This window comes from Microcebus murinus, chromosome 2 (assembly GCF_040939455.1).
Source record: "Microcebus murinus isolate Inina chromosome 2, M.murinus_Inina_mat1.0, whole genome shotgun sequence".
Taxonomy (NCBI): Eukaryota; Metazoa; Chordata; class Mammalia; order Primates; family Cheirogaleidae; genus Microcebus; species Microcebus murinus.
The window spans coordinates 11,225,637-11,248,126 of NC_134105.1; the positions used below are offsets into that span (position 1 = coordinate 11,225,637).

At 61.0% G+C, this 22,490-nt stretch overlaps 1 protein-coding gene across 1 annotated transcript in view; it reads left to right on the forward strand.

The window, feature by feature from the left end:
- The first annotated feature begins 590 nt into the window (after nucleotides 1–590).
- The window catches only part of IGSF21 (immunoglobin superfamily member 21), a 241,910-nt gene continuing 220,010 nt past the window's right edge, over nucleotides 591–22,490 (forward strand). The window contains exon 1 of the mRNA XM_075994506.1: nucleotides 591–1,002. Coding sequence (XP_075850621.1) covers nucleotides 933–1,002 — 70 coding nt within the window. The 5' untranslated portion in view covers nucleotides 591–932. The remainder of the gene's footprint in view (nucleotides 1,003–22,490) is intronic.

Consider the following 22,490-nt stretch of genomic DNA (forward strand, 5'->3'; position numbering starts at 1 on the left):
CTCCTGGCTGGATCCCAGCCTGTGGCTGTTCTTGGAAGAAAAGACAGGACACACCCCATTTCTGTGGGTTCTGGGGAGGGGGCAGCGGTAATTCGGGAAGTTTCAGAACACTGAGGCCCCTTGCTGCTTCCCGCTGAGGACATTCCTGGTGGCGAGGCCAGTGCTCCAGAGCCACACCCTGCCCGCCCTGCTCCAGGATGGCATGGCTGTCTGCCTCCTTCCATCGGGCTGGGGTGGGGGTGGCAGCCCAGGGACGGGGGGTGGAGGGGATCGGACGGAGCGTGGCTTCCGGAGGGCGAAAGGGTTAGGGGCTAAAGGCAGCAGGCCAGTTGTGAGGAGGGGGGAGACCCTGGGGGAAAGGGGGAGGGGAATGGGGGTGAGCTCTCTTCTCCCTGCAATAAATCGGCTTAGCGGACGAGAGCCGAACAGCCCAGAAAGGATTAAAGAAAAGTCTGTATAATACAGCGGAGAGCGCGGCGAGGGGAGGGCGAGGAGGGCGGGGGGCGGGGAGAGGGGGAGGGACGGAGGGAGGGCGCGGGGAGGGGGCGCTCGCGCCGCCGGGAGAGGCGAGCGCGAGGCAGAGAGAGCGCGATTCGGCTCCAAACTCCGGCGCTGCAGCCCCGCGGACTCCGGGCCGCGGTGGGCGCCGCGCGGTGGGAGCCGGGGAGCTGAGAGCCGCGGCGCGCCCCGAGGACGCCCGGAGCGCGAGGGTCGCGGCGCCTCGCGGAGCCCGAGCCGAGTCGAGCCCGGCGCCCCGGCGGCCCGGCCGCGGCGGCATGGGGGCGCCCCCGCGGCGCCCCTCGCTGCCCGCCACCGCCTCGGCCAGCGGCCGGAGGCAGGAGCGCGCCTGAGCCCATGGCGAGGGGACCCGCTGCCTCGGCCACCGCCGCCGCCGCCGCCGCCGCCGCCGCCGCCGCCAGCTGCCGGGCACCATGCGAGCCGCCCCGAGCCTCCGCCGCGGCGTCTGCCTGCTGCTCGCCGCGATCCTGGACCTGGCGCGCGGTGAGTGCGCGGGCGCCCGGCGGGGAACGCGCGCGGGGACCGGCAGCCGAGGAAGGGCGCGGGCCGGGGTCGCCGCGAGAGGCGCGGGGTCCTGCGCGGGGCCGTGGAGCTGGCTTGGCCAGGCAGGGAGGACGCCTCTTGCAGAGCGCGCTCGTGGGTCTGTGCCAGGGTGTGTGTGTGTGTGTGTGTGTGTGTGTGTACACGCCGGTCTCTCTTTGTTGCGTGTGTGCGAGGGTGTCCAGGAAGGAGCTGTGTGCGGAGGGTGCGGGAGTGTGTTATTCAGAGCTGTGAGTGTGAGTGTGCGTGTGCGGCGGTGTGTGAGTGGGCGGGTGTCTGGAGGGGTGTTAGAGTGTGGGTCTCAGTTACGCGGAGGTGTGTGTAGGAGAGCAAGAGTGTGGGGGGAGCGTTAGGGGTGTGAGCTGTGTCAGCTTCTCGCCAAGTGTGTGCGCTGGTGTCGTTGCGTGTGCGCGTGCGAAGGGGTGGGTGTGCGAGGTGTGGCATTCCGCGCGTGTCCCGAGCGTGCGCGTCTATTTAGGGGTGTGTGGCCGCTGAGGGCTGCATTTCTGTGTGCACAGGAGATGGGCATGTGACACTTGGGCAGGAGTGTGCCTCTCTGGGGTGCGTGGCGGTGCGGGCGCGTGGGGGTCGTGTTGCTTCGTGGGCTGGGAGTGTGTGTGTGAGCGCGATGGAGCCTGTGGTTCTTGTGTGCAGGGAGGTGTGGACGCGTCCAGGGCTGAGGGGGTGTGAGCAGCTGTGGTGTGTGTGTGTGTGTGTGTCCCGCATGGACTTGGTCCCGGGCGAGGCTAAGCCAGCTGGAAGGAGGTTGAAGCTGAGTGAGCGGTGGCTCCGCGGCTCGCGGCTGCCTCGGGCCTCCAGTCCAGCGCTGCCAACTAGTGGGTCTCACATGGTGACTGTAGGGACCTGGCGATCCCGCACCTTTCGCACAGTGAGCAGAGAGCTGACGCAAAGGCTGAGAGCCCGGCGGGAGGCAGGCGGGACCAGTGAAGAGCAGTGGGTGCGGAGACTAGAAGGTCCGCGTCCTGGATCCGCTCTAAGCCCAGAGCCAACCCTGGGTGCCCAGAATCAGCCGGGCTGGAGTCAGAGCCTGGCTCCTCGCGGAGAGTGAGGGGGATTTGGGGTGCCCAAAAAGTAGCCCTTGTGACAAATAGGGTCTCCGCCCCTGTCCCAACTGGGTGATGGAAGGTGGGGGTGGGGTGAGGGTCAGCTCCGTCTTCTGCCATATACCTTGTCCCACCAGGAGGGTGCCTAGCCAGGCTCTGAGAGGAGTGCCCCCCAAAAAAAACCCACCTCCTTCTACCCCGAAGTCCTTGGAGAGTGCAGGTGGGAGAAGCTGCAGAATTCGAGCCTGGAAGGTGGTCCTCCTGGCAGAGAGGGGGAGGGGTTGGTGTAACCCAGAAGGAATGTAAGCCCTGCACTTTGTCCCCTACCTTTGGTGCAAGAGACTTTCCAAAGTGGATCAAAATCTCCCCCCAACTTTGGGGTGAGGGCTCCCCCCTTCGGATGTCTCTAGAGGGAAAGGTTTTACGGGGGGAGGGTCCCGGTTCCAGCGCTACCGAGAGGGCACTGGCTTTGTTGAAAGGCACTGGAGCCCTCACCTGGACATTGCAGGGAGCGGGGTTTGGGAAGGGAGCACCCCTTTCCCCAGGAATGCGCAGAACAGAGGGACGCAGCAAGGTGGGGGCGGCGACTGATGGGAAGGGCTTGGTGGGAGACCCCCTGCTCCGTCAGGACCCCACCCTGCGAGCTCTCTCTGGAAGGACGCGGGGAGCAGCGTTCTTCTGGCTGCGGCTGCGGAGAGCTGACCGGCATCCTGGCGCCTCCGCCCCCCTCGCCCGCCTCTGTAGGCTGCGGGAGGGGGGGTGGGGAGGAGGGGCGGTTCTGGTGCCTGGGGGTGACCGCGTCTGGCCCCGGTGACCCCGCAGGCTCTGAGCTCTGCTCCTCAGGACAGAGGAACAGCGTAGATCCGATCGCGGACAGGAAACTTTACTCGCCTGGGGCGCAGGGGAAGGTCCTAGGCTGCAAGGAGCCCTATCTTCCCCGCAGAGGACACGAGAGCGCACGAGGGTGGGGTCTCTCCTTCCCTTTCCGAGTCTGTGCCCACGGTGGGGGGCGGGGGTACCAGAAGGGTCCGCCTGAGACGCGAGAGGCGGGCTGTGCCGGAGGAGGGCGCCCTTCTGGAAGTGGCCGACAGAGGTGCACCTGGCAGTAGGCTTTGCAGGGCCACCTGCCGGGGGCTGTCTCGGAGGGCGGGGAGGGTAGAGTTCCAGGTGGGCCTTCAGGAACGTGCGGGCCCTGTCGGGGGCGATGGCGGTCACCGCTGCGGGAGGAGCGCGGGCCGGTGCGCCCTCGCCTGTTCTGCGCCTGCAGGTCGCAGCGCTGGGGTGCTGGATTTGGAGAGGGGGGCGGTCTGTGCATTGGCAGGAGAAAGGAGTCCGCGGCACACAGCACTGGCTGGGCCGGAAGTTCCTGCCCTGGCTCCCCACTCCCTGGTACTAGACTCTCCCGAGGAGAAACCCACGTTTTTCTGGTCTCCTGAATCACCCGGGAGCGCCCTGGGGCGTTTCCAACTCCTCCGGCCTAGTGGACTGCGCCTGGGCACTTCTGCGAAGTGCTGCACTTGGGCCTGTGCGGTGGCCAGGGGGAGAGGGGGCGCGGGGCCGCGGCCAGAGGAGTGGGTCTTAGACCTGCCTTATCCGGTCCTGGGAACCCTCGGCTGAGGGCAGTGTGCGGGCGGCCCCGGCGAGGGCTGGCCAAGGGCCCCGGCCGGTGGGGTGGGGGGCGTGCTCGGGGATGGGGGGCCAGGGAGGGGGGCGGCCCTGCCCGTTCGCTCTCCGCCGCCGCGTGTCCGCAGGTGGGCGGGATGGAGGGACAGGCTCGCCGGGCTGCCGCAGCCGCAGCGCCCAGACTGCGGGGGCTGTGCGCGCGCGAGCGGGTGTGACGACTCCGTATATTTATCCTCCCTCCGCGCGCCCCCTCCCCACCGGGCGGGGGCTCCGGCACGGCAGGCACCATTTCCTCCCAGCCCCAGCCCCGGAGTCCAAGGCCCCACTCCGGTCCGGTGCCTGCGGCTGCTCCGGCGTGGCCCCGCCCCCGGCCCCAAACTCCACCCCTCCCCATCCCGAGCTCCACGCAAACGCGAGTTTTTCCTGAGAGGCTGAACTAATAGGCTTTTTGCGTTTTAAGTGCGGAAAATATTCGATCTGGAGCAACCTCCGAGATCACTTACTTCGGTGGTCCTGAAACTTCTATTTTTTAGCAGGAGGACCCTTTTAGAGGGAAATGATTATTATCCTCCCTAAAATCCCAGCGCCTTGAGCAACATGATAGGCCCTGAGTGAGAGCCGCGCTGGTCCCTGCTGGTGACGGGCCCATCTGGAAGGACCCCTCCGCACAAGCCTTCTTCTGCAGTCTCAGGTCGCTCCCTCCCTGACACCGTCGCTGGCTTTCTGTTCTTCCAGCAGCCAGGATGAAATGGACCAGCTGCCATGTGCCAGGCAGGCTGTGGCCGCTGCTCTGCAGTCCGCCTTCATCCCTCTCTTCACGAATTAGGAAAGCCAGGCTCAGAGTTTTAAGATTTGTCAATAGCCAAAGTAAGGCTCCTCCCAGCTCCCTCCTGGTCTTGTCCCCGGCTCCCCTTTCCTTCCGGCATTCCCTCTCTCTGGCTGCAGAGAACCGCCCCCCCCCCCAGCGCAGGGCATGTGGGCAGAGGTGGACGGAGGCCATCTAAGTGTGGCCGCAGACCCGCCTGGTACCCTGAGTTTTCAGAACCTGGCCACACACACACTTGGACCTTACCATGCTCTGGCAAGCAGGGCAGAGGAAGAGCAGGGGATGGGGGGCGAGGGAGTTTAGGGGAGTTGCTCGGGTTTCTGGTGTATAGCAAGCCTGTGACTTCCAAGGCAGGGGCCAACAACGAGGAGGCTGGTTAGTTCTGTTAACCGGGTTTCTTGGGATCCACAAAAGTATTTAACCTGGGCAGTAGGCAGCCTGGCTTACTTCCTTGCTCACCTCTGCTCCAGCCCCGGGCCACTCGGAAGTCACTTATTCACACACCCAACACATGCTTCTTGCAGCCTGTGTGCCAGACACGGTGCTAAGCATCGGGACATGGCCCTGAACTTGGGAGGGGAATTGCCGCCTTTCTGCTGTTTACAGCTCAATGGGAAATTAATCCTTCACTTGGAGGGAGGAAGGAGCCATATTTCCGACCTTAATTGAGCCAGGCATTATGCTATGGGGTTTATCATTCTTGTCTCGTTTAATCTTGACAGGCACCCTGAGAAGTAAAATTAGTCCTATTTTGCAGATGAGGAAACTGAGGCTCAGAGAGGTTAGGTGACTTGTCCAAGGCCACCCAGTCAGTAAGTGGTGAGCAGGCATTCGGACACAGGACCGCCTGACTCCCCGGCCTGCGCACTTTCCCCCTGTGCTCTGCCGTCTCTTGGTGAGGATGGACCTCAGCCCCGTGGATGTGCCCAGTTCCCCGTCTGGATGCTTTACTTCTTCCCGAACCCACGTGGAGATAGAATTATCCAGGGTGTTCATCTGCACAGTGGGAGAGGGAGGGTCCCTGAAAGCCATCATCATCACCATCATCTTCAAGAGGATGGATGGCATCTGCTGTGGGCAGGGCACACCTAGAAAGAGGAAGACCTGGGAGTGTGGCCCTCATCCCAGTGGGGTGAGAGGCTGGGCGTGTTCCTAGAAAGGTGGACTGCAGTCCAGTCTGTCCACCCTTCTCTTCCCTTCCCTTCCTTCTCTTTTCTATTTTCTTTTTTAGATAAAAGGAGGCCCAGGATCTTATGTAAGTGGAAGAGCTAGGAGTTTCAGTCCCAGGCCGGGAGGGAGCACTCCAGAGACAGCTGCTGTTCCATCAGCAGCAGGGGAACGCAGCCATTTCTACTATTTGCAGGCGGATGCAAAGCCTTCCTGTTAAAGGATAAGTGTCAGTGGTGGCAAAACACATGGCATCACTTCCTAAGAGGGATCTGTCTTCAAGATGACGTGCTGGGAAGGAACAGAGTGGCGAGATCCTGGAACCCACCTTTATGCTTTCAGTGGGGTCCAGGAGCGAAGGGGGCCCATGTTCACTAAGACCTACTGGCCAGGATCCTGTGGACAGAGCAAATAAACTCAACGTGTACTGAGCTGGAGGTGCAGGCAGGTGTAGGCCCTGTACGGTCTCGGCTGCAGCCCAAAGGAGCAGGAGGGACAGGCCGTGAGGGGGTCTCTGATGGACTCAGACCTCAGTCCCCACCCAGGAAAGGAATCTGGTGTTTGGGTTCCCCACCAGCCTTTCCCACGTCTCCTGGCCAACACCAGATTCGCTTTGGGGAATTCTACACCCCTCCCCAGTTGCACAGCATCTTGGCACATCCCCAAGGTGGGCCTTAGAATCTGAATGTTGAGCAGAATGCTCGCAGACTGAGACCCCTGGAATGCCCCCCTTGCCTGTGGGGGCCCAAAGACACTGCACTTGGCTGGTTTGCTGATGCCGTGGGGCCTGCCTCCTGGGGTGCTGCGGGGGTGGAACAGCCATTCCGTGCAGAGCTCCTCGCTCGGTCCTGTGGGCTCTGATGACAGTTGCTAGTATTGAGCGTGGTATCAGCTGATCCGAGCTCACGCAGCGCCAGTTCTTTTGTCCTGTGAACTTCCCCATCGTGTTCTCATCAGTTACTTTTTTTGGCTTGAGTTATCCAGTAGTGTCAGTTTCTGCTGCTTGCAAGGAAAGGAGCCCACTCGATACCTTCCCGAGGCGTGACGACTGGTGAGAACCTCGGAGTTACCAGTCAGCTCACTCTTGGTGACACGCAGAGCATTGTGCGTGGCCCGCTCGCTGGCTGGATGAAGGGGACCAACCCCCCCACCAGCCTCTGCCTTCCCCTGCAGGCCTGGGGCCCATCGAGTGCAGTCTGAGACCCATGTTGTTTCTCCCTAGAGAAACTCGGGCATGGGCCCGTCTCATTGTGGGCCTCCAGGGCCACCAGACCCTGCTCCATAAAGGCGGGGACCCCGTCTGGTTCTGCTCACTGTCGAGTCTTCCCCATGAAGCACAGTGTGGGCGCCCAAGAAAGATTGGTTGTTTGGATGAATAAACTAGCTTTGGCCTTCAGACATGTGCTTCCTGATTTAGGAGCATGCTGAGCCCGCGGCTTTCTGTTTCTATGGACAAGTGTGTGAAAAGGCTCACAGCATGTGGAATTTGGGCTGGACTCACAGGTGAACTTCCTGGCAGCAAAGGCGTTCTGGTCCTGGAACTACATACTCTCTTTCTGGGGACTCTCAGATAATTGAAGTGGTGAGAGCTTGGCCGCAGACATCCTAACCTCTCTACCTGCTGGTAGCGCTTGAGAACTGACAAATGCTTCCACACCCGGCATTCCAGTTAGACCTGCAGTCCCCAAGCCCTGGTACCAGTCCGTAGCCTGTTAGGGACCGGGCTGCAGTGCTCTGCCACCTACCTGCTCCATCACCACCACCCCTGGCGCTGTCCCTGGAAAAACTGTCTTCCATGAAACTTAGGAAGGCGAGGGAAGCTTCATCTGTATTTATAGCCACTCACCGCCTTGTCGCTCCCATCACCACCTGACTCTGCCTCCCTCCCCTCCTCCTTCCCATCCCTGGAATTGTCTTCCATGAGACTGGTCCCTGGTGCCAAAAAGGTGGGGGACCGCTGATTTAGACCTCACATCAGCCATGAAGGCATCCAGTCTTGTGCCCATTAAAGAGATGAAGGAAACTGAGGCTTGGGGAGATGAGAGTGTGGCAGTGGCTGGACTGGAGCCCAGATTTTGTGGTTGCAAACTCAGCCTTCCTTCCCTCCCCACCCATCGCTCTGTTTTATTCAGACTACAGGGGTCTGGAGTGAGACAGGCCAGCGCCCCATGAGCTCACAGGCCAGTGAACTTTGACCAAAAGCATGCACCGTGAGCTGGTGCTATTGCAATGACTTGGCCAGTGTGACCTCCTCCATCCTCCCCCCCACCCAGGTGGGTGTTGTGTCCCAGTCCACAGGGGAGGACACTGGTGTGCCCGTGGTCACACGGCGTGAAACCAGAGCTCTCTGTCTCTCCTGGCGTCACAGGCTTGGCCTGCTCGGGGGTTTCTGGCCTGAGCTTCACCCTCCTCCGCCTCCTCGCCCACTTCCGCCCCTTCTTGGCTCAGAGAGCAGACATCTGCCCTGCGCTAGCACAGCCCTCTCTCCGTACGAGCCCCCGCCGACTGCACGCCGCGTCCGCCCTCCACCACTCCCCCTCTGCCCCCGTGGACTCAGCTGTCCCCTAAGACCACCAGCAGCAGCACTTTGGGCAGCATCTGTTAGAACAGCCCTCCTCTGGGGCTGGAGCTGGTTGTGGGTTGGCCTTCCTCCTGAGCAGAGCTCTCCAGGGTGGCATCCCCGCACCCCAGCCCGGGCCCCAGGCCTGGCTCTGGGCACACAGACCCTCAAGATGTGTTTGTTGAATGAATAAAAAAATGTTTCCCCAGAGCCTGAGGTTCGGTCCTCTCTGGTGTGGTTCGGTCCCCGTCCGGCTGTGTTCATGGCACACACGGGGCACCGCAGCAGGTGTCTGGGGGAGGAGCCAACAGTGGAAGGTGGTGGGAAGACCAAGGGCTTCCTGTTCCCTCCGGGTTCTCCTCGGGGAGGGGACTGTCTTTGGTTGGTGATGGGTGGGGGGAAGCTTGGGAAAGGAAGGAAGGAAGGGAGGGAGGGAGGGAGGGAGGGAAAAGCATTTACCGAGCAGCTACTATGTGCCAATCCCTGTGCCAGACGAGTGCACACACAATGTACATCAAACTCCCCCAGAAACCCCATTTGGGAGATAACGTACTCCCCATTTTAAGAGATGAGGCAGTGAGGCTTAGTGAGACTGTGTGACTTGCCTAAGGTCACCTTGCGAGTGGGGGGCGGGGCTGGATTCACAGCCAGGCTCTGATTTGCACATCTCTTCCCGACTCATCCTGTTGGTAGCTTGGAATTGACCACAGCAGGAGGTTTTGCACATGGAAATCAGCAAATGCTGAAAGTCGGGGCTCCCCTCGCCCCAGGACTGGCTGTCAAACACGTGCCAGCACACCGCCACTCATGCACACCCATCTTCCATCACCCTGTCTCGGGGACAGCCACCTGGCGTTGACGTGCTTTGGTTTTCGTCTGATCTGGGTTCAAATAGTCGTGGGCCACCTCGTGCCCGGGTCACAGCTTCCTCGCCTTTTAGACGTGGCAAGTGTGGTGGGGCTGCAGGAGGTCACGCCAGAATGCGTGAGAGCCCTGGGCGTGTGCTCTGACCCCTTCCTCCTGACCCCGGGCGGGTCAGCGGCCACGGAGACTCTCTGGAAGGAGGAGTGGGCTCGCCCTTTCCTCCCCCTCCGCTGGAGGCTGCCTTTAGAACCAAGGCGGTGGATCCCGTCACTGTCACTCCCATTAACGGAGGGGCTGCCCCAGGCCTGCTTCGGCAGGTGAGGGGTGGAGGCAGGGAGGCAGCTGGCCTCGCTGGAGCGCAAGGTCGTGCGTGGCTGAGAAGATGGGAGTGGGGGTGGAGGAGTGGGCAGAGGCCTGCCTGCCAGGGCGAGGATCTGGGTTTGACCCCCCGTGGGCGAGGGGCACGGTTGGAGAGAGAGGAGGGACGTTCCCAGAGCAGCAGGAAGATTAATTTGGCTTTTCTGGGCCACCCGCGGCTGGACACTCCCTGGAACCGCCTCTGGGTTGCGAATGGTTGCTCGGGGCCGCTCAGAGCGACAGCGGGCTCAGGGAAGCAGTTCCATCCCGTGGAGCCTGTCCAGACCCGCCCAGGCGCCACCAAGACCGCACAGCCCGCAGTGGGGCTGCCCCAGCTGGAGCATGTACCTTGGGCTTGAACCCAGGGTGGTGGGGGCAGGGGAGACCTGGGGAGAAGCTTCTAGACCTCCAGCAGGCGTGGACTTTGTGGTTCGACTGGGGCTCACATTCCGTGTCCAGCACGTGTGCGGCGTGTGAACTCTTCCTTGCTTTCTGCCTTGGTTTCTTCAACTGCACGCAAGCTCTTCACGGGGGTCTCGTGGGGTGAGAGCTGCGGGGTGGAACCGCCGGCCCCCTCCAAGTTTGAAGGGACAGAGTGTCCACAACCCAGTGCGCGGGAGGGGAGCGCGCATTGCAGGTGTTCCCGCGTGGAGCACTAGAGGAAACTCCAGGTCTGGGATTACAGAGCATTAGCGCCAGAAGGGAGCTGAGGAAGTGTGGGCAGCATCTCCTCCCTGCCCATTTTAAAGACAAGGAAACTGAGGCCAGAGCGAGGAATGGCTCTTCCTTTGGTGCAGGCACTGAGTGTGATGTGGGGCACAGGTCTTACCCCTCCACATCGGGGCCCGCCACACCAAGAGCCTGGTGGAGGGGGCTCCGGGGTCCCCTGCAATTGGGTGGGGACCGTGGCGGCCCTCCAGTGGGGAGCGACCCCCAGCCTCGCAAATCACAGTCGCAGCTTGGGAGTCGCCAGGGAGAGAAGCAGCTGAGCCTTTGGGGTTGTTTTTGTTCCTCTGCCAAGCTGTTCCCTTTGCCCTTTTGTTTCTCTTTCTGCAGAGGCACTCAGCGCTCCTCTGATGGGCTGGGTTGTCACAATCGGTGAGGCTTCCTTTATCTCCCCAGCACCATCTCTTCCTCCCCTTTCCCTGACACCACTCCAAGGAAGGCGTCCATCCCTGGCCCCTGCTGGGGAGGGGAGGGGAGGGGAGGGGAAGGGGCAGCGCTGGGTACTGGCGATGACAGGGGCTGGGGTGGCCGGAGGGTGGGTGGCTGCAGCCTCCCGAGCTGGGGCTCACTGTCTGAGCGCTCTGGGCTTTCTCAAGTGGGCATTCAGGCCGCACAATAGCGGAAGGAAGACCAGGTGTCTGGCTCCACAGAAGCAGGTGATGAGTTGCCAATTGTCACCCAGCACCTAATGTCCCAGGCAGGGGCGGAAGGAGTGAGGTGGGGGGTGGCAGGGGGGGTGGCGAAGGCAGCCACATCACAAGGATTTCTTTGTTCCCTTCTGCAGCAGAGAGTGGGTCTGAGCTCAGCTTGGAAGGGAAGAGGCAGCAGAAGGCCAATTCCTAGGGGCCTGTCGCCTGCTGGGAGCTGGCAGGGAGGTGGGGGAGAAAGGCTAGTGACCTGGGGACAGGACAGGGAGCGTTGGTCATTCCCAGGACAGTCTGGATGGCAGACAGCAACTCCTTGTTTCACTAAGCAGTACAGTTCCTCCCTCCCTTTCTTCTCTCTCTCTCTCGTTCATTTGTGCAGCAAATACTGGCTGCTTCCTGGGTGCCAGGTGCTGTGTTGGGTTCTGCAAGTCCAGAGGGGAACGAGCGGGCGAGTTCTTACCCGCATCGGGCTTGCAGTCTAGGGCAGTGCTGCTTCAATATGTGGCCAAGTTTGACTATTGATGTTTACATTAAAGCTAAGCAGAGTTTCTCAACTCCTATGTCACTGAATTCAACAAAATTCAGCTCCACAATCCCAGGAGTCACATTTCGGCCAGCGACGACCGTATGGGACAGCACAAGTCCAGGGCCGTGTTCCTCTTTGGTCGGGGTGCGCCCGATTCCAGGAAGAAACTTAGGAAGGAGTGACGGAGACAGAGGGTCTCTCCCTTTTCCTGCCTCAGATCGTCCGAGCTGTGCCAAGCAGAAAGGCTCAGGCTGGCTATGATGTCAGCCGCCCTCCGTTTAAGGCAAGCGATACCAGCTTGCCATTTGGGGCAGTGATTTAAATTCTCCCTCTTTTTTTTTAAATAGCTTTATTTAAGTAGAAAACGAGCCGAGTTAAAGAAAAATGTTAAGTATGCAGCAGAGCAGGTGGCGTGCAGATAGGGCCAGGCTGTGAAGGTGGCGGATGTGAGCGTCTGCCATTAGAAGCCCCGGTTCAGATGCGACAGCGCGGGCTTTGGAGGCAGACGGCGCGGGCTCGAGCTGCAGCACCGCCATTTGTAAGTTCTGTGACTTTGGGACAAATGACTTCACTGAACATCCGCCAGGCTCCAACAGGAAATGGCAAGCTCTGCCCGGGGGTCTGAGGAGGGCTTAGCAAAGGGACTATTTGCAGAGGGATTGGGGAAGGTGGCCAGGGGCGGCGCAGCCCCTTGGGGCTAGGACGGTGGGGAGCCCTTCCGCCTGCAGCCTGGGGGAGGGATGGAGCCATGCTGTTGCAGGGAGGGCTGGGTAGGGGGCACAGCCAACTCTTGGGGACCTGGCGAGGAGCTGGAGGGAGAATGCCCCACCACTACCCTCCTCCTGCCTTTGGGTCCCTTGATGGTGCCACCCACTGCCCAAGCCCCGTTGGGAGCCCACGCAGGTCAGCCTGCAAGGCACAGAGCGGGCAGAGAAGGGACGCGTGTGAGCTGGGGTGCACAGTCCTGCTGAGCCTCAGTGTTTCCCCACTGATAAAATAGAGATGGTGCTCTGTGCCCCGCAGAGCGGTGGTGACGATGACGTGAGACACTGGTGCTAAGGGCTGGTAGCTGTTGCGTTAATAACAGCAGCAGCAACCAAGTGCCTGCTCTCGTGCCTAGCCCTGTGCTCCATGCCGGGGCTCAGCGAAGACGTAGGACAAGCGAGTGGGGCTTCAGGTTGGAAGGTGGGCCTGGCTTTTCAGGGGTGCATGAGTTTGAAGGGGCAGACAATTTGGGGGGACACTGCGGTCTGCAGGGGGCAGCACTGGCTGGCGTTGACCTTTGCGGTGTGTCCTTCCTGCTCAGGCCTCTTCAACGTCCCTGCGCCTCCCCCGCGCCCTGGTCCCTCTCGCTGATGGATCACTTCACCCCAGGGCACAGCGATTCGTCACTCCCGGTCTATTTTCCACCCTATTTCCCACGGAGATGTTCTTTCTCCTTAAATCCATTTAGGTCATCTCTCCTCCCATCCATGCCCACTGGCTCTTCCCGTGTGCAGCCCGGTCCACGTCAGCCCCGAGTAGGCTCAGAGCCCTCTTCTTCCACGTGGAAGGCAGGTGCTCTCCAAGCCTCAGCTACTCACTCCCACCACAGGCCGCTCCCCTTGCCGGCTGGGGAGAGGGGAGACACCGCTGGGCCACCGAGCACTTTGGGCTAGTGGACCGTCATCCTCCCCCGCAAGCTGGAGGTGCCCTCACCACTGGCAGGGGGGCCTTGTCACTGGGGAGTAGCTGGGCTTCCGGGAGTAGCTGGCCTCTGGGTGGAGATGACCGCTCCTCGGGAACACTTCCCCCAGCAGCGCTCTGAGCTCCAGCTTCTAGGGCGGCGGGGGCGGCTGTCCTCGTGACCCTCTACTTCCCGCCATCCGCCCTCCCCGTTCCATCTGCCCGACTGTTGAAATTGACTCTGATGAGGACGAATTTTGCCCGCTGAAATTCACGAGACGCTCACCCATTCGGCGCTTCGCTGAAATTGCCGTGACAAATACCAGTGGCAGGTTCTTCCCTGGCTCGTTCTCCAAAGTGCTCTGGGCAAGACAGGGTGCCCCTGCCCCTCGCCGACCCGCCATCTGTCGCCTCCGCCAGCCTCCGCCAGCCCTGCCATTCGCCCTGCCCCAGTGCAGGTCAGTCTGAGCCCGTCCTACCCTTTAGAAGCCGATGGGTTATCTAAAGGGGATAAATGTTCCCCGAGAAAATGCCTCCAACAGCCCCCTCGGCTCTCAGTGTTCAGGTTGGCCGAGGTGGCATTCCTTCACCCAGCCCTTGTGCATCTACCTGACTGGTCAGATGGACTTTGGGGAGGACTCAGCACTTGCCAGGTGGATATGGGGACAGGTGCTGCAGGCGGTCCCCCTGCGCAGTGGCGGTGCGCCGTCTCTGCCTCCTTGGGAGGGTCCTGGGTCACCAGGGTGACTCTGGTCACCCGTGCGTCTCACTGCCCGGGGTGGTGCGGGCGCCGCCTTCCGGCTGGTGAGCTCTGAGCCACTCCCTGGTCCGAGTGAGCCTGGCACACCGCGGCCATCACAGACTTCGGTCGCCCCCTTCTCGACTTTTCTCGTGTCTGCGTCCCGTCTGTACTAGTCTTTATGCCACCGTTTCCTTGTAATCAAATTTAAATAGAGTCCCTCTTTTTTGATTTGTCTTGTGCACAGGAATAATGTGCGGGTTTGTGGTGCTGATAATATATTTGTTCTTCATTCATATTACAGTGAATACGTGACTATGTGAAACTTTTAAGACGCTTCCCCCATGCCACCTAGCATCGTCCTGGCAGCCACTTTGGAAGACCCCAAGTGTCTGCTGGGAGGGCACCTGCCTGGGAGCTGGGAGCTCCAGGTCTGATTTAACGTCCCCATTAACTTGCTGTGTGGCTGCCCCGCGCCCCTGGGCCTTACGTCCATCAAATGAAGGGGTGAGTCCGGATGATCCCATGATAAGACCCTTTGATGGGCAGTATGATTTAGAAGGAACGTTCCATCTGTGTCCAAAATATTCCCTGTAAGACTTATTTGATGTCCCCCAAATTCCCACCTTTGGGGTGAAGCATCCTGCCTCTTGAGGACTCTGTAAAGAACAACCCAGTCGCTGACAAGGGATGAGGGACGCTGCCATAGCCATTCATCTCCTTGGAGCACAGGACACGGCCTCATTTCAATTCTACCCAGCAGCCCTGCACCGAGCACCTGCTCCGGGTCAGGCCCTGTGCTTGGGCTGGGGCCACAGAGGCAAATAAGACCCAGTACTTGTCCTCAAGGAGTTCGCAGTCATGTGGTAGATAGAGTGTAGACAGGCAGGCAAACAGATAAATCACAGTATAATAGTGGGAATTCTAAAACTGAAATAGGTACCAGATCCTTGGGGAGTGCAGAAATGGGAATAATTAATCTGTTTGATGTGTTGAGGAAGGTTAGGGATCACTAGAAGGGGTGACACATACTGGGTCTTGAAGGATGCATAGGAGTTTGCCAAGGGGAGAAGGGAGTGGAGAGATTCAAGGAGGAGGCGACAGCAAAGACAAAGACCCACAGGCTGCAAAGGGCCTGGGGCATATGGGGGAGTGTAGGCGGCAGGAGTGAAGCGTGTGTATTGCAGGTAACGAGTGAGGTCAGAGGTGACGCAGGAGAAAGATGAGGTGCACTTGCGGGAGGTGGGCGAGCCCTGCAATTAGGGACATTTCCTAGATGTGGACCCTCAGGCCCGCTGGCACGCACGGCGGCCTCGACCCTGCTGGCCCCGCCCTGCAAGCACGAGGCCCTCCTTTGCCGCTGAAGCTGCCACTGGTGCTGTCAGCCGCTGGGGACAGGGAAAGTGCCACGGGCAGGGTTCAGCTGGAAGCAGACGAATTGTCGTCCAGATTGGTCTCTTTCAAAGGTGCCCCTCCTTCTAACCCGGGCTCTGCAGCCGGACGGCCACCCTGGTTATCAGGCAGCCTCTCTCAGCTATGTGGATCCAGGAAAAGGTTCCCGGTCAAACGATGGGTGTGGCCAGGTCTCAGCTGTCTCCTGCCTGGGCCTCCTTGTCCTCACCTGCAATGCGGTAACAATAGCGAATGTTTATTGAACACCTGTGCACCAAGCACTGTGACAAGCTGCTGCTTATATGAACTCACTCATTAAATCTTCACAACCCCCCCCGCCCCCCTCATGGAAGTCTGTGCTGCTAGTATAACGGTTTTACAAAAGAAGAAACGATAGCACAGAGAGGTTAAGCCACTTGCTCAGGGTCACACAGCCATTGGAAAGAGCATGCTTTCCATGCTCTCTGCCTTCTTGCTTCTCCACCAGAAATCCCTTCCACCTTGACCTTTTGTGATTCTGGGGCTTTCTGGACCTCCCGTCCCGATGCTACATGGGCTCAGGGGCTCCAGCAGCAGCCAGAGGTGGCCCTGGACCCCAGGGCCTGGCCACTGTGGAGGCTGCGGGCCTGGCCGCTCCCTGCCTTGGCAGTCACTGGGTGGCAGCTTGGCTCTGCTCTGTTTCTCTGGTCTAGTTATTATTATTATTTCTTTCCAGCATGCTGCTAAAAGCTTCCCACAGAGAGCACGCAACCGGCTCTTTAAAATTTAAAGGGCTTTACTTAAACAATGTTATTTCCCTCCGAAAGGAGACTGAAGAGGCCTGTGCGATGGTTATATTTAGCGCGGCGTGCGGGGCTGAGCAGATGGGCGTGGGGCCCGCCGGGTGTGCAGGTGTCCAGGAGACGCGGTCCACAGTGATGGGGGCGGGGCGAGGGCAATTGAGGGGAGGGTCTGCAGCCAGCGCCCCTCCCTCTCGTCCCCCAGAAAGTGTGGCCTCAGAGGGGACCTACTGTGCACAGTGTTCTGGGAAGAGGAGAAGGTTTGCTGACTGAAGGGACCCACTGGGGAGACGAAAAGCCCTGTCCCCCTGCCACGCAGGCTCTTAGCACCGAAGACATGGCAGTCCTCGCTGCCCCAGGATCTTTGCACATGCTGTTCCCTCTGCTGGCAGCCACCTCCTTCTTTGAACTGAGTCCTCTTTGTGGTTCAGGTCTCACCCAAGACATCATTCGTCCACCCAACAGATACTGTCTATGTACCTACCATGTTCACAGCACCGTGGGGCACAGAGACCCACTGTGACTCGTCCTCACGCCCCCAGCACTGGCCCGGGTCCTGGTTCAGTAGGTGTCTAGGGACCTGATGGAGGCCCGTGTGGAAGCTCCGGGACCTGGAGGAAGGATGCAGTCACCTTCCGGGGTTCACAGCCTCACTGGAGACCCACGCCAGAGGCACCCTGAACTCCCAGTGAGCCGGCTAGGCCTGGCGGAGCCGTGTGTGCTCAGGGAACAAAGGGGGAGTTAATGTCCTTCCTTGTCTGGAGCGTCTATTCATTCACCCATTCGTTGATTCATCCGTCCGCTCAGCAGGTGTTTGCTAGACACCCGCCATGCTGCCGGCGGCGGGCTAGGCCCCGAGCCTAGCCTAGTGGGGAGTGGGCCAGAGGGGGAGCCTGCCCTCTGGGGCCTTGCCTTGTGCAGCGTGCAGCCAGGCAGCCAGGACATACGTGAACACAGATGTACACACGTGAGCATGGCATGGAAGGGCGGGACGTGGTAACTGCTAAGGAGAAGAGTGAGGCCGGGAGAGTACTGGGGATGTGTAGGGGTTCGGGCTGGGGCGGTCCTGTCTGTGGGACATCTGTGTCCCAGGCCCTGGGGTTGCAACTAAGTAAAAGACACAATCGCTGATCGCGATAACCGTTCAGAGGGAGAGAGCCGTGGCGTGGCTGGGAGTGGCCAGGGAAGGCCCACCCTCGGGGAGGTCCCTGATGAGGGCCCTAGAGGCCAGCGGGGCCTGGGAGAATGAGAGGGTGTAGGCAGCATTTGGCCGAACCGTGGTTTTCAAACTGTGCTCCTTGGAACCCCAGTTTCCCGCAGAGGCACCCCAAGGACCACGCTGGAGGCGAGAACGTGAGTCAAGGTGATGGCTGACGGGGCGCTCGTCCCCAAATCAAGGCAAGAGCTCTCTGCTTTGCCTGTTCTACAGACTGGGCAAGGATCCTCCTTAAGCTTTACTGTGAGCAAAAATAAAATAGCCAAGAAAGGCATTTGGGAATGCGTGGGTTGGCATGGGGAGGAAGTCTGGACCATCTGGGTGGGAGGAAGTTCTGGAGGTTTTCTGTTTAGGTTCCACCCTCCTTTCCTCTGCATGTGGGAAACTGAGGCCCAGAGGGGCCGGCAGGTTATCCCAGGACCAGACCTGGGACAAAGCTCTCTGACTCCTGTCTCTTCCTGAGCGGGGAGGGAGGCCTGTGAGAGACGCATCCTGCCCCCAGCCCTGGGGCTGACTGTGGGGCACCCCCGCCGAGGGACACCCCCTTCTAAGCCCCTCGCCTCTGCCAGCCCGACTGGCCTGCCCCACCCTCGGGGGAGCCTTGAATTAAACAAGATATTTTATGATCCCACGCTTCGTTATGTTTTATTAAAGGCGCCCGTGCTGCCTTCCACCGGCACAGCTGCCGGCCTGGGCCTGAGTCCCCCCCCCCCCCCCCCGCACCCCCTCCGGAGCCACCAGCTGCCGGCCCATCCCCCACCCCGCCCTCCGAGCAGCCAGGGTGTCAGGTGCGGTGAGATGAAGGGGAGCCCCACAGGTGAGGACAGATAGGGGATTTAGAATGATGGTCCTGCGGGGTGTCCCTTGACCCCCCGCCCCCGTGCAAACCCAAGATCAGGCTGAGGCCATCTCCCAGGCTGGCCCTGCGCTATCCACTGGGGACCACAGGGAATGCCTTGCTCTCGGCAGCCCATCAGTTTCAGTTTGGGAACCACGAGGAAAGCCCTGGTATCCGGATATTTCGGGAGGAGAAGCAGCCCTCCCCCCGGCTGGAAGGCACTGTGCCGTACCCGGGGGCCCGAGTGGAGTGCCCAGGGTGTGGCCCGCCTGGGCCTGAAAGGAGCCGAGCCACCTGCTAGATGAGTCATCTCGAGCAAGGCATGTGGCTGCTCTGAGCCTCAGTTTCCCATCTGTAAAATGGGGTGACGACATACACCTTGCGGGAGGGATTGCCCAAAGCGTCTGACACCTGTGGTTACTTAACACCTGTTGGCAATGGCTTGTAACGGGCCCCTCGCTCGAGGGGAGGGGCGTTTAATCAGACCTTCATCCGAGGGAAGAGAGTAAGCGGCGATTTCGCCTATTACCTTGTTATTATTGTCGTTATTATTAGCAGCACTAATAGAGGACTGTTATTCATTTGTCATTTATGGATGTCCTACTGTGTGCCGGGGCCTCGGTGCCGAACAGCAGGCCAGAGCTCCGGCCTGGTGGGCCGCCGTGCTGGCGGGTGGGACAGGAACAAGCCTGTAGGTCACTAACCTGTCCCTGAATGTCGCCCTCCGTGAGGGGACGGAAGCAGGACTGTGGGACACGAGGGACCTGGGCACGGAGGAGCTTTTCTAGATTGGGCGGTCCAGGAAGGCTTCTCGGAGGAGGCGCCTTTTGAGCTGAATAGGGAGAAGGAAAGAAGCAGGCAGAGGCTGGCTCGGCCCTGGCGCTGGCGTCTCCTGGCCAGGGCAGATGTTCGTAGCTGACCCCTTCTCTTGAGGGGGCTTCCCGGGACCCTGCCCCTCGTCGCTGGGAATCTGCCACCGGCAGTGCCCTGGCACCAGTGACGCCGACCCAGCTGGTCCCCAGCGCTGCCCGCTTTGGCCCCGTGGGGACGAGAAAAGAGCACTGCAGCCGGAGAGCGTGGCAGGGCGAGGCCCGGAGGAAGATTCCAGCTCTCACGCTTGCGGAACTCTGTGGGGGGCCCCACGGCCTCCCCGTTTTGCAGATGAGGAGACTGACGCTGGGACGTGAAATCTCACCGCAGGTGTGCGGAGGAGCCGGGATTTGAACTCAGGGCTGTCTGACTCCTCACTCCTGCGTTAGCTACCGCCTCCCGCCGGCCGGCCGAGCGGGTCTGTGTGCCAGGTGGGGGCATTTGGAGAGGGGAGAGGCCCAGCCCTGCCCGCCTCTCGCCCACCTTGAACCCCAGCTCGCCTCTGGACGGGGCCGGAGCCTGGAGCGGGGCTGGGAGTGAGCGGGTGGCCGGGAGCCCGCGGAGCATCGATGGCCCTGCGAGCTGCCAGCGTCGGCGGCAGAAAGGTATTAATTAGCAGTTATGCCGCGGCAGCGGGGAGATGGATGGAGATTAAGGCGGCGGCCCGCGCATCCGCTCGCAGCGGCTGAGAAGCAACAGTAAATCAGCTATGAATCGATGCCGTGAGAGGAAGATACGTTTTAATCTTATTAGTGGCCTGGCGTCTCGGGGGGCGGCGGGGGAGCATCCCTCACTCGAGGGCCTGGGGTGGGAGGCAGGGAGAGAAGGTGGCAGGGCCTGGGACCTGCCGGGAGGACACTGGGATGGAGAATTTTGATCCGGGCTGGGAAAGGGCAAGGGGCAGGGAGGTGGAGGTGGGAGAGGAGTACCTGGCCAGCAGAGGGGACCCCTCCCATCTTCCCCAGCGTCTACACCCCAGGTTCAGCCCTACTGCGCGCCCCTCCAGGTCCTCCCTATGAGGTCTGAGTTGGACGTCAGTGCACTTGGCTCCTTTATGGGGGCTCTGACTCTGGCCCACCCCGGGCTCTTGGCCTGACCACGCCAGCCATGGGGTCGGCTCAGAGGCTGAGACGGGGGTGGTGGGTGGAGGCGCGGGGGCCAGCACCTCTGGAGGGGTGTGGGAAGGAGGATGTGGATGGTGATTGGGGAGCCATCGTGCCGGTGCCAAGTTTCACACTGGGCAGTGTGGCCTTCCGCCATCCCCACGGCCCCTCTCGGCGGGTGTCCTGTCCCCAGGCATGGAGGGTGCTGCGGAACGTTGGTCCCCTCCAAAACTCACGTTGAAATGGAATTGCCACGGTAACAGTATTAAGAGGTGGGGCCTTCAAGAGGTGATTAGGCCTCGAGGGCCCCATGCTCAGGGGCACTCATGGGCAGGGTGGGTGCCGTCATGGAAGGGGAGTCCGGGGCCCCTGGTCCTCCCACCTCCTGCTACGGGACATTGCAGCAGGAAGGCCCTCGCCAGATGCCGGCCTTGGACTTCCCAGCCTCTAGAACCATTTCCGTTCATTGTAAGTTCCCGCCATTCTGTGGCACTCGGTTAAAGGAACACAGAACAGGTGGAGACAGAGGGGACAGGCACAGGTGCATGGGTTTGCTCCCATACGGCAGCTCCAGGACTCGCCCCTCCCCCCATCCCCTGGGACCCCACCCCCACCCCCAGGAGCCATGCAAGCCAGTGTCCCTTCCACTCCAGCCCCAGGCCACCCCGTCACCCCCACTATATCGTGGGAAAGCCTATGAGATCTGGCCTTTGAGTGTGACAAGGGCTGAGAGACGGGACACCCTCCTCCTCTTCTTCTGCCCTCCCTCAGCGTAACTCTCCGGGGCAGCACGGGCAGTTCCTGCGGGAGGAAGGCCAGGGGGCGGGGGGCGCGTGGACGTAAACAGCGCCGTCAGGACAACCGCGAGCAGCACCTGCCTTTGTGTCCCCCGGGGCCAGCGGCTGGCGAGATCTCTCTGAACCCCGTTTTCCCGACCAGGTCTCTTCTGGCCGGAACATTCTCTGAGTCTGTGTTTCTCCCTCTCCAACCGTCAGCTGTCTGCTATCGCGTTTACGCCCCTGCGTCACCCCTTTGCACGAGCATCATTAGCCCCACGTCACAGACAGGTAAACCGCAGACGCAGACAGGTAAACCACAGATGCAGAAACGGTCAGCGGGTTGCCCAAGGCGGCGCGGCCAGGGAGAGTCAAGCCCGGGTCGGTGGGACCTGGCGAGCTCAGAGCGCGCACGGCACAGCGGCGCCTCCCCTTCTGCCAGCCCGAGGACCGTGGGGAGGGGGGAGGACCCTGGTGGAGAGCAGCAGCCCCTCTCCAGGTGCGACGGGCCCCGGCCACCCACCTCCCCCAGCACCTCCCGTGCCTGGCCGGCCTTGCTGGCCGCCCTGCTCTGACGCTGAGTCAGCCCTGGAGAACGTGGCTCGGACAGCCTGGAGCGGGACCGAGTGCCCCTCAGCTCCGGCAGCCCCAGCCTGGCCGATGGAGGCGTCCGCGACCTGGCCGGGCCTCCAGGGACCCTGCTGTGTTGACACCCTCGTTTCCCCTGCCCCTGGTGGGAGAGAGGGGTTCCCTGAGGATTGAGAAAAGCCCATCCAGAAAGCAAGCCGCTGCTAGGGGAAGGGCCCACCCTGCCACCTCTTATTCTGTTTGGGGAGGGGACGCCAGGGGCAGATTTTCTTCTCTTCTTCCCCGTGTGTCTTGGAGACAGAGACCACACTGGTGGCCCAGCCTCCGCCGAGAGGCAGACAAAGGCGTCAGCCCTTGCTGGTTCACTCTGTGATCCTCTCTTACATTCCTCCAACTTGGGGCACAGCGTCATACGAAGTGGAGGGATGATGGACGTGGGAGTCAGCCTCAAATCCTAACCCACCGCCGGCCAGCTGTGTGACCCTAGGCAAGTTACTTCGCCTCTCTGAGCCTTCGTTTTTCTCCTCTGCAAATAGGGCAGCATTTAGTTGCCACATGCAGTTGTTATAAGAATCAAATGATGAGACTTTTATCCCTTCCTTCACTTACGGAACGACACTTTATAACGCGTGACTATGTTCGCCGTGGTAGCACTTGCTGCTGTAACGAACGAACCCCCGGATTCCACTGGCGCGAGCTTGACAGGGGTTTGTCTTTAGCTCTCGTGACAGTCCTTCGCAAGTATCTCTGTAGGCGGGAGGCTCTCCTCCGCGTGGAGACGCGGGGACCCAGGCCCCTTCCGCGCTGGGGCTCTGCCGTCCCCTGGGGTCTCACTGTTCCCCCTTGCGGCCAGTGGAAGGGGAGCGAGAAAGGAGAGAAGTGTGTCCTACTTCTCAAAAGCCTGGAAGTGGCGCATTCCTCTCCTTGTGGTCCATGTACGAGCGGCCACTGGCCACACTTGCGTGCAAGAGCGGCTGGGAGATGTGGGGCAACAGGGGCGGGGGTGGGGAGGGGAGCCTCCCTGAGACAACTCCGTGGCGTGCTGAGAAGAGGGACGGGAAGTTTTGGTGGCCAGCTGCTGCCTCCTCTTCCATAGATACCCCGT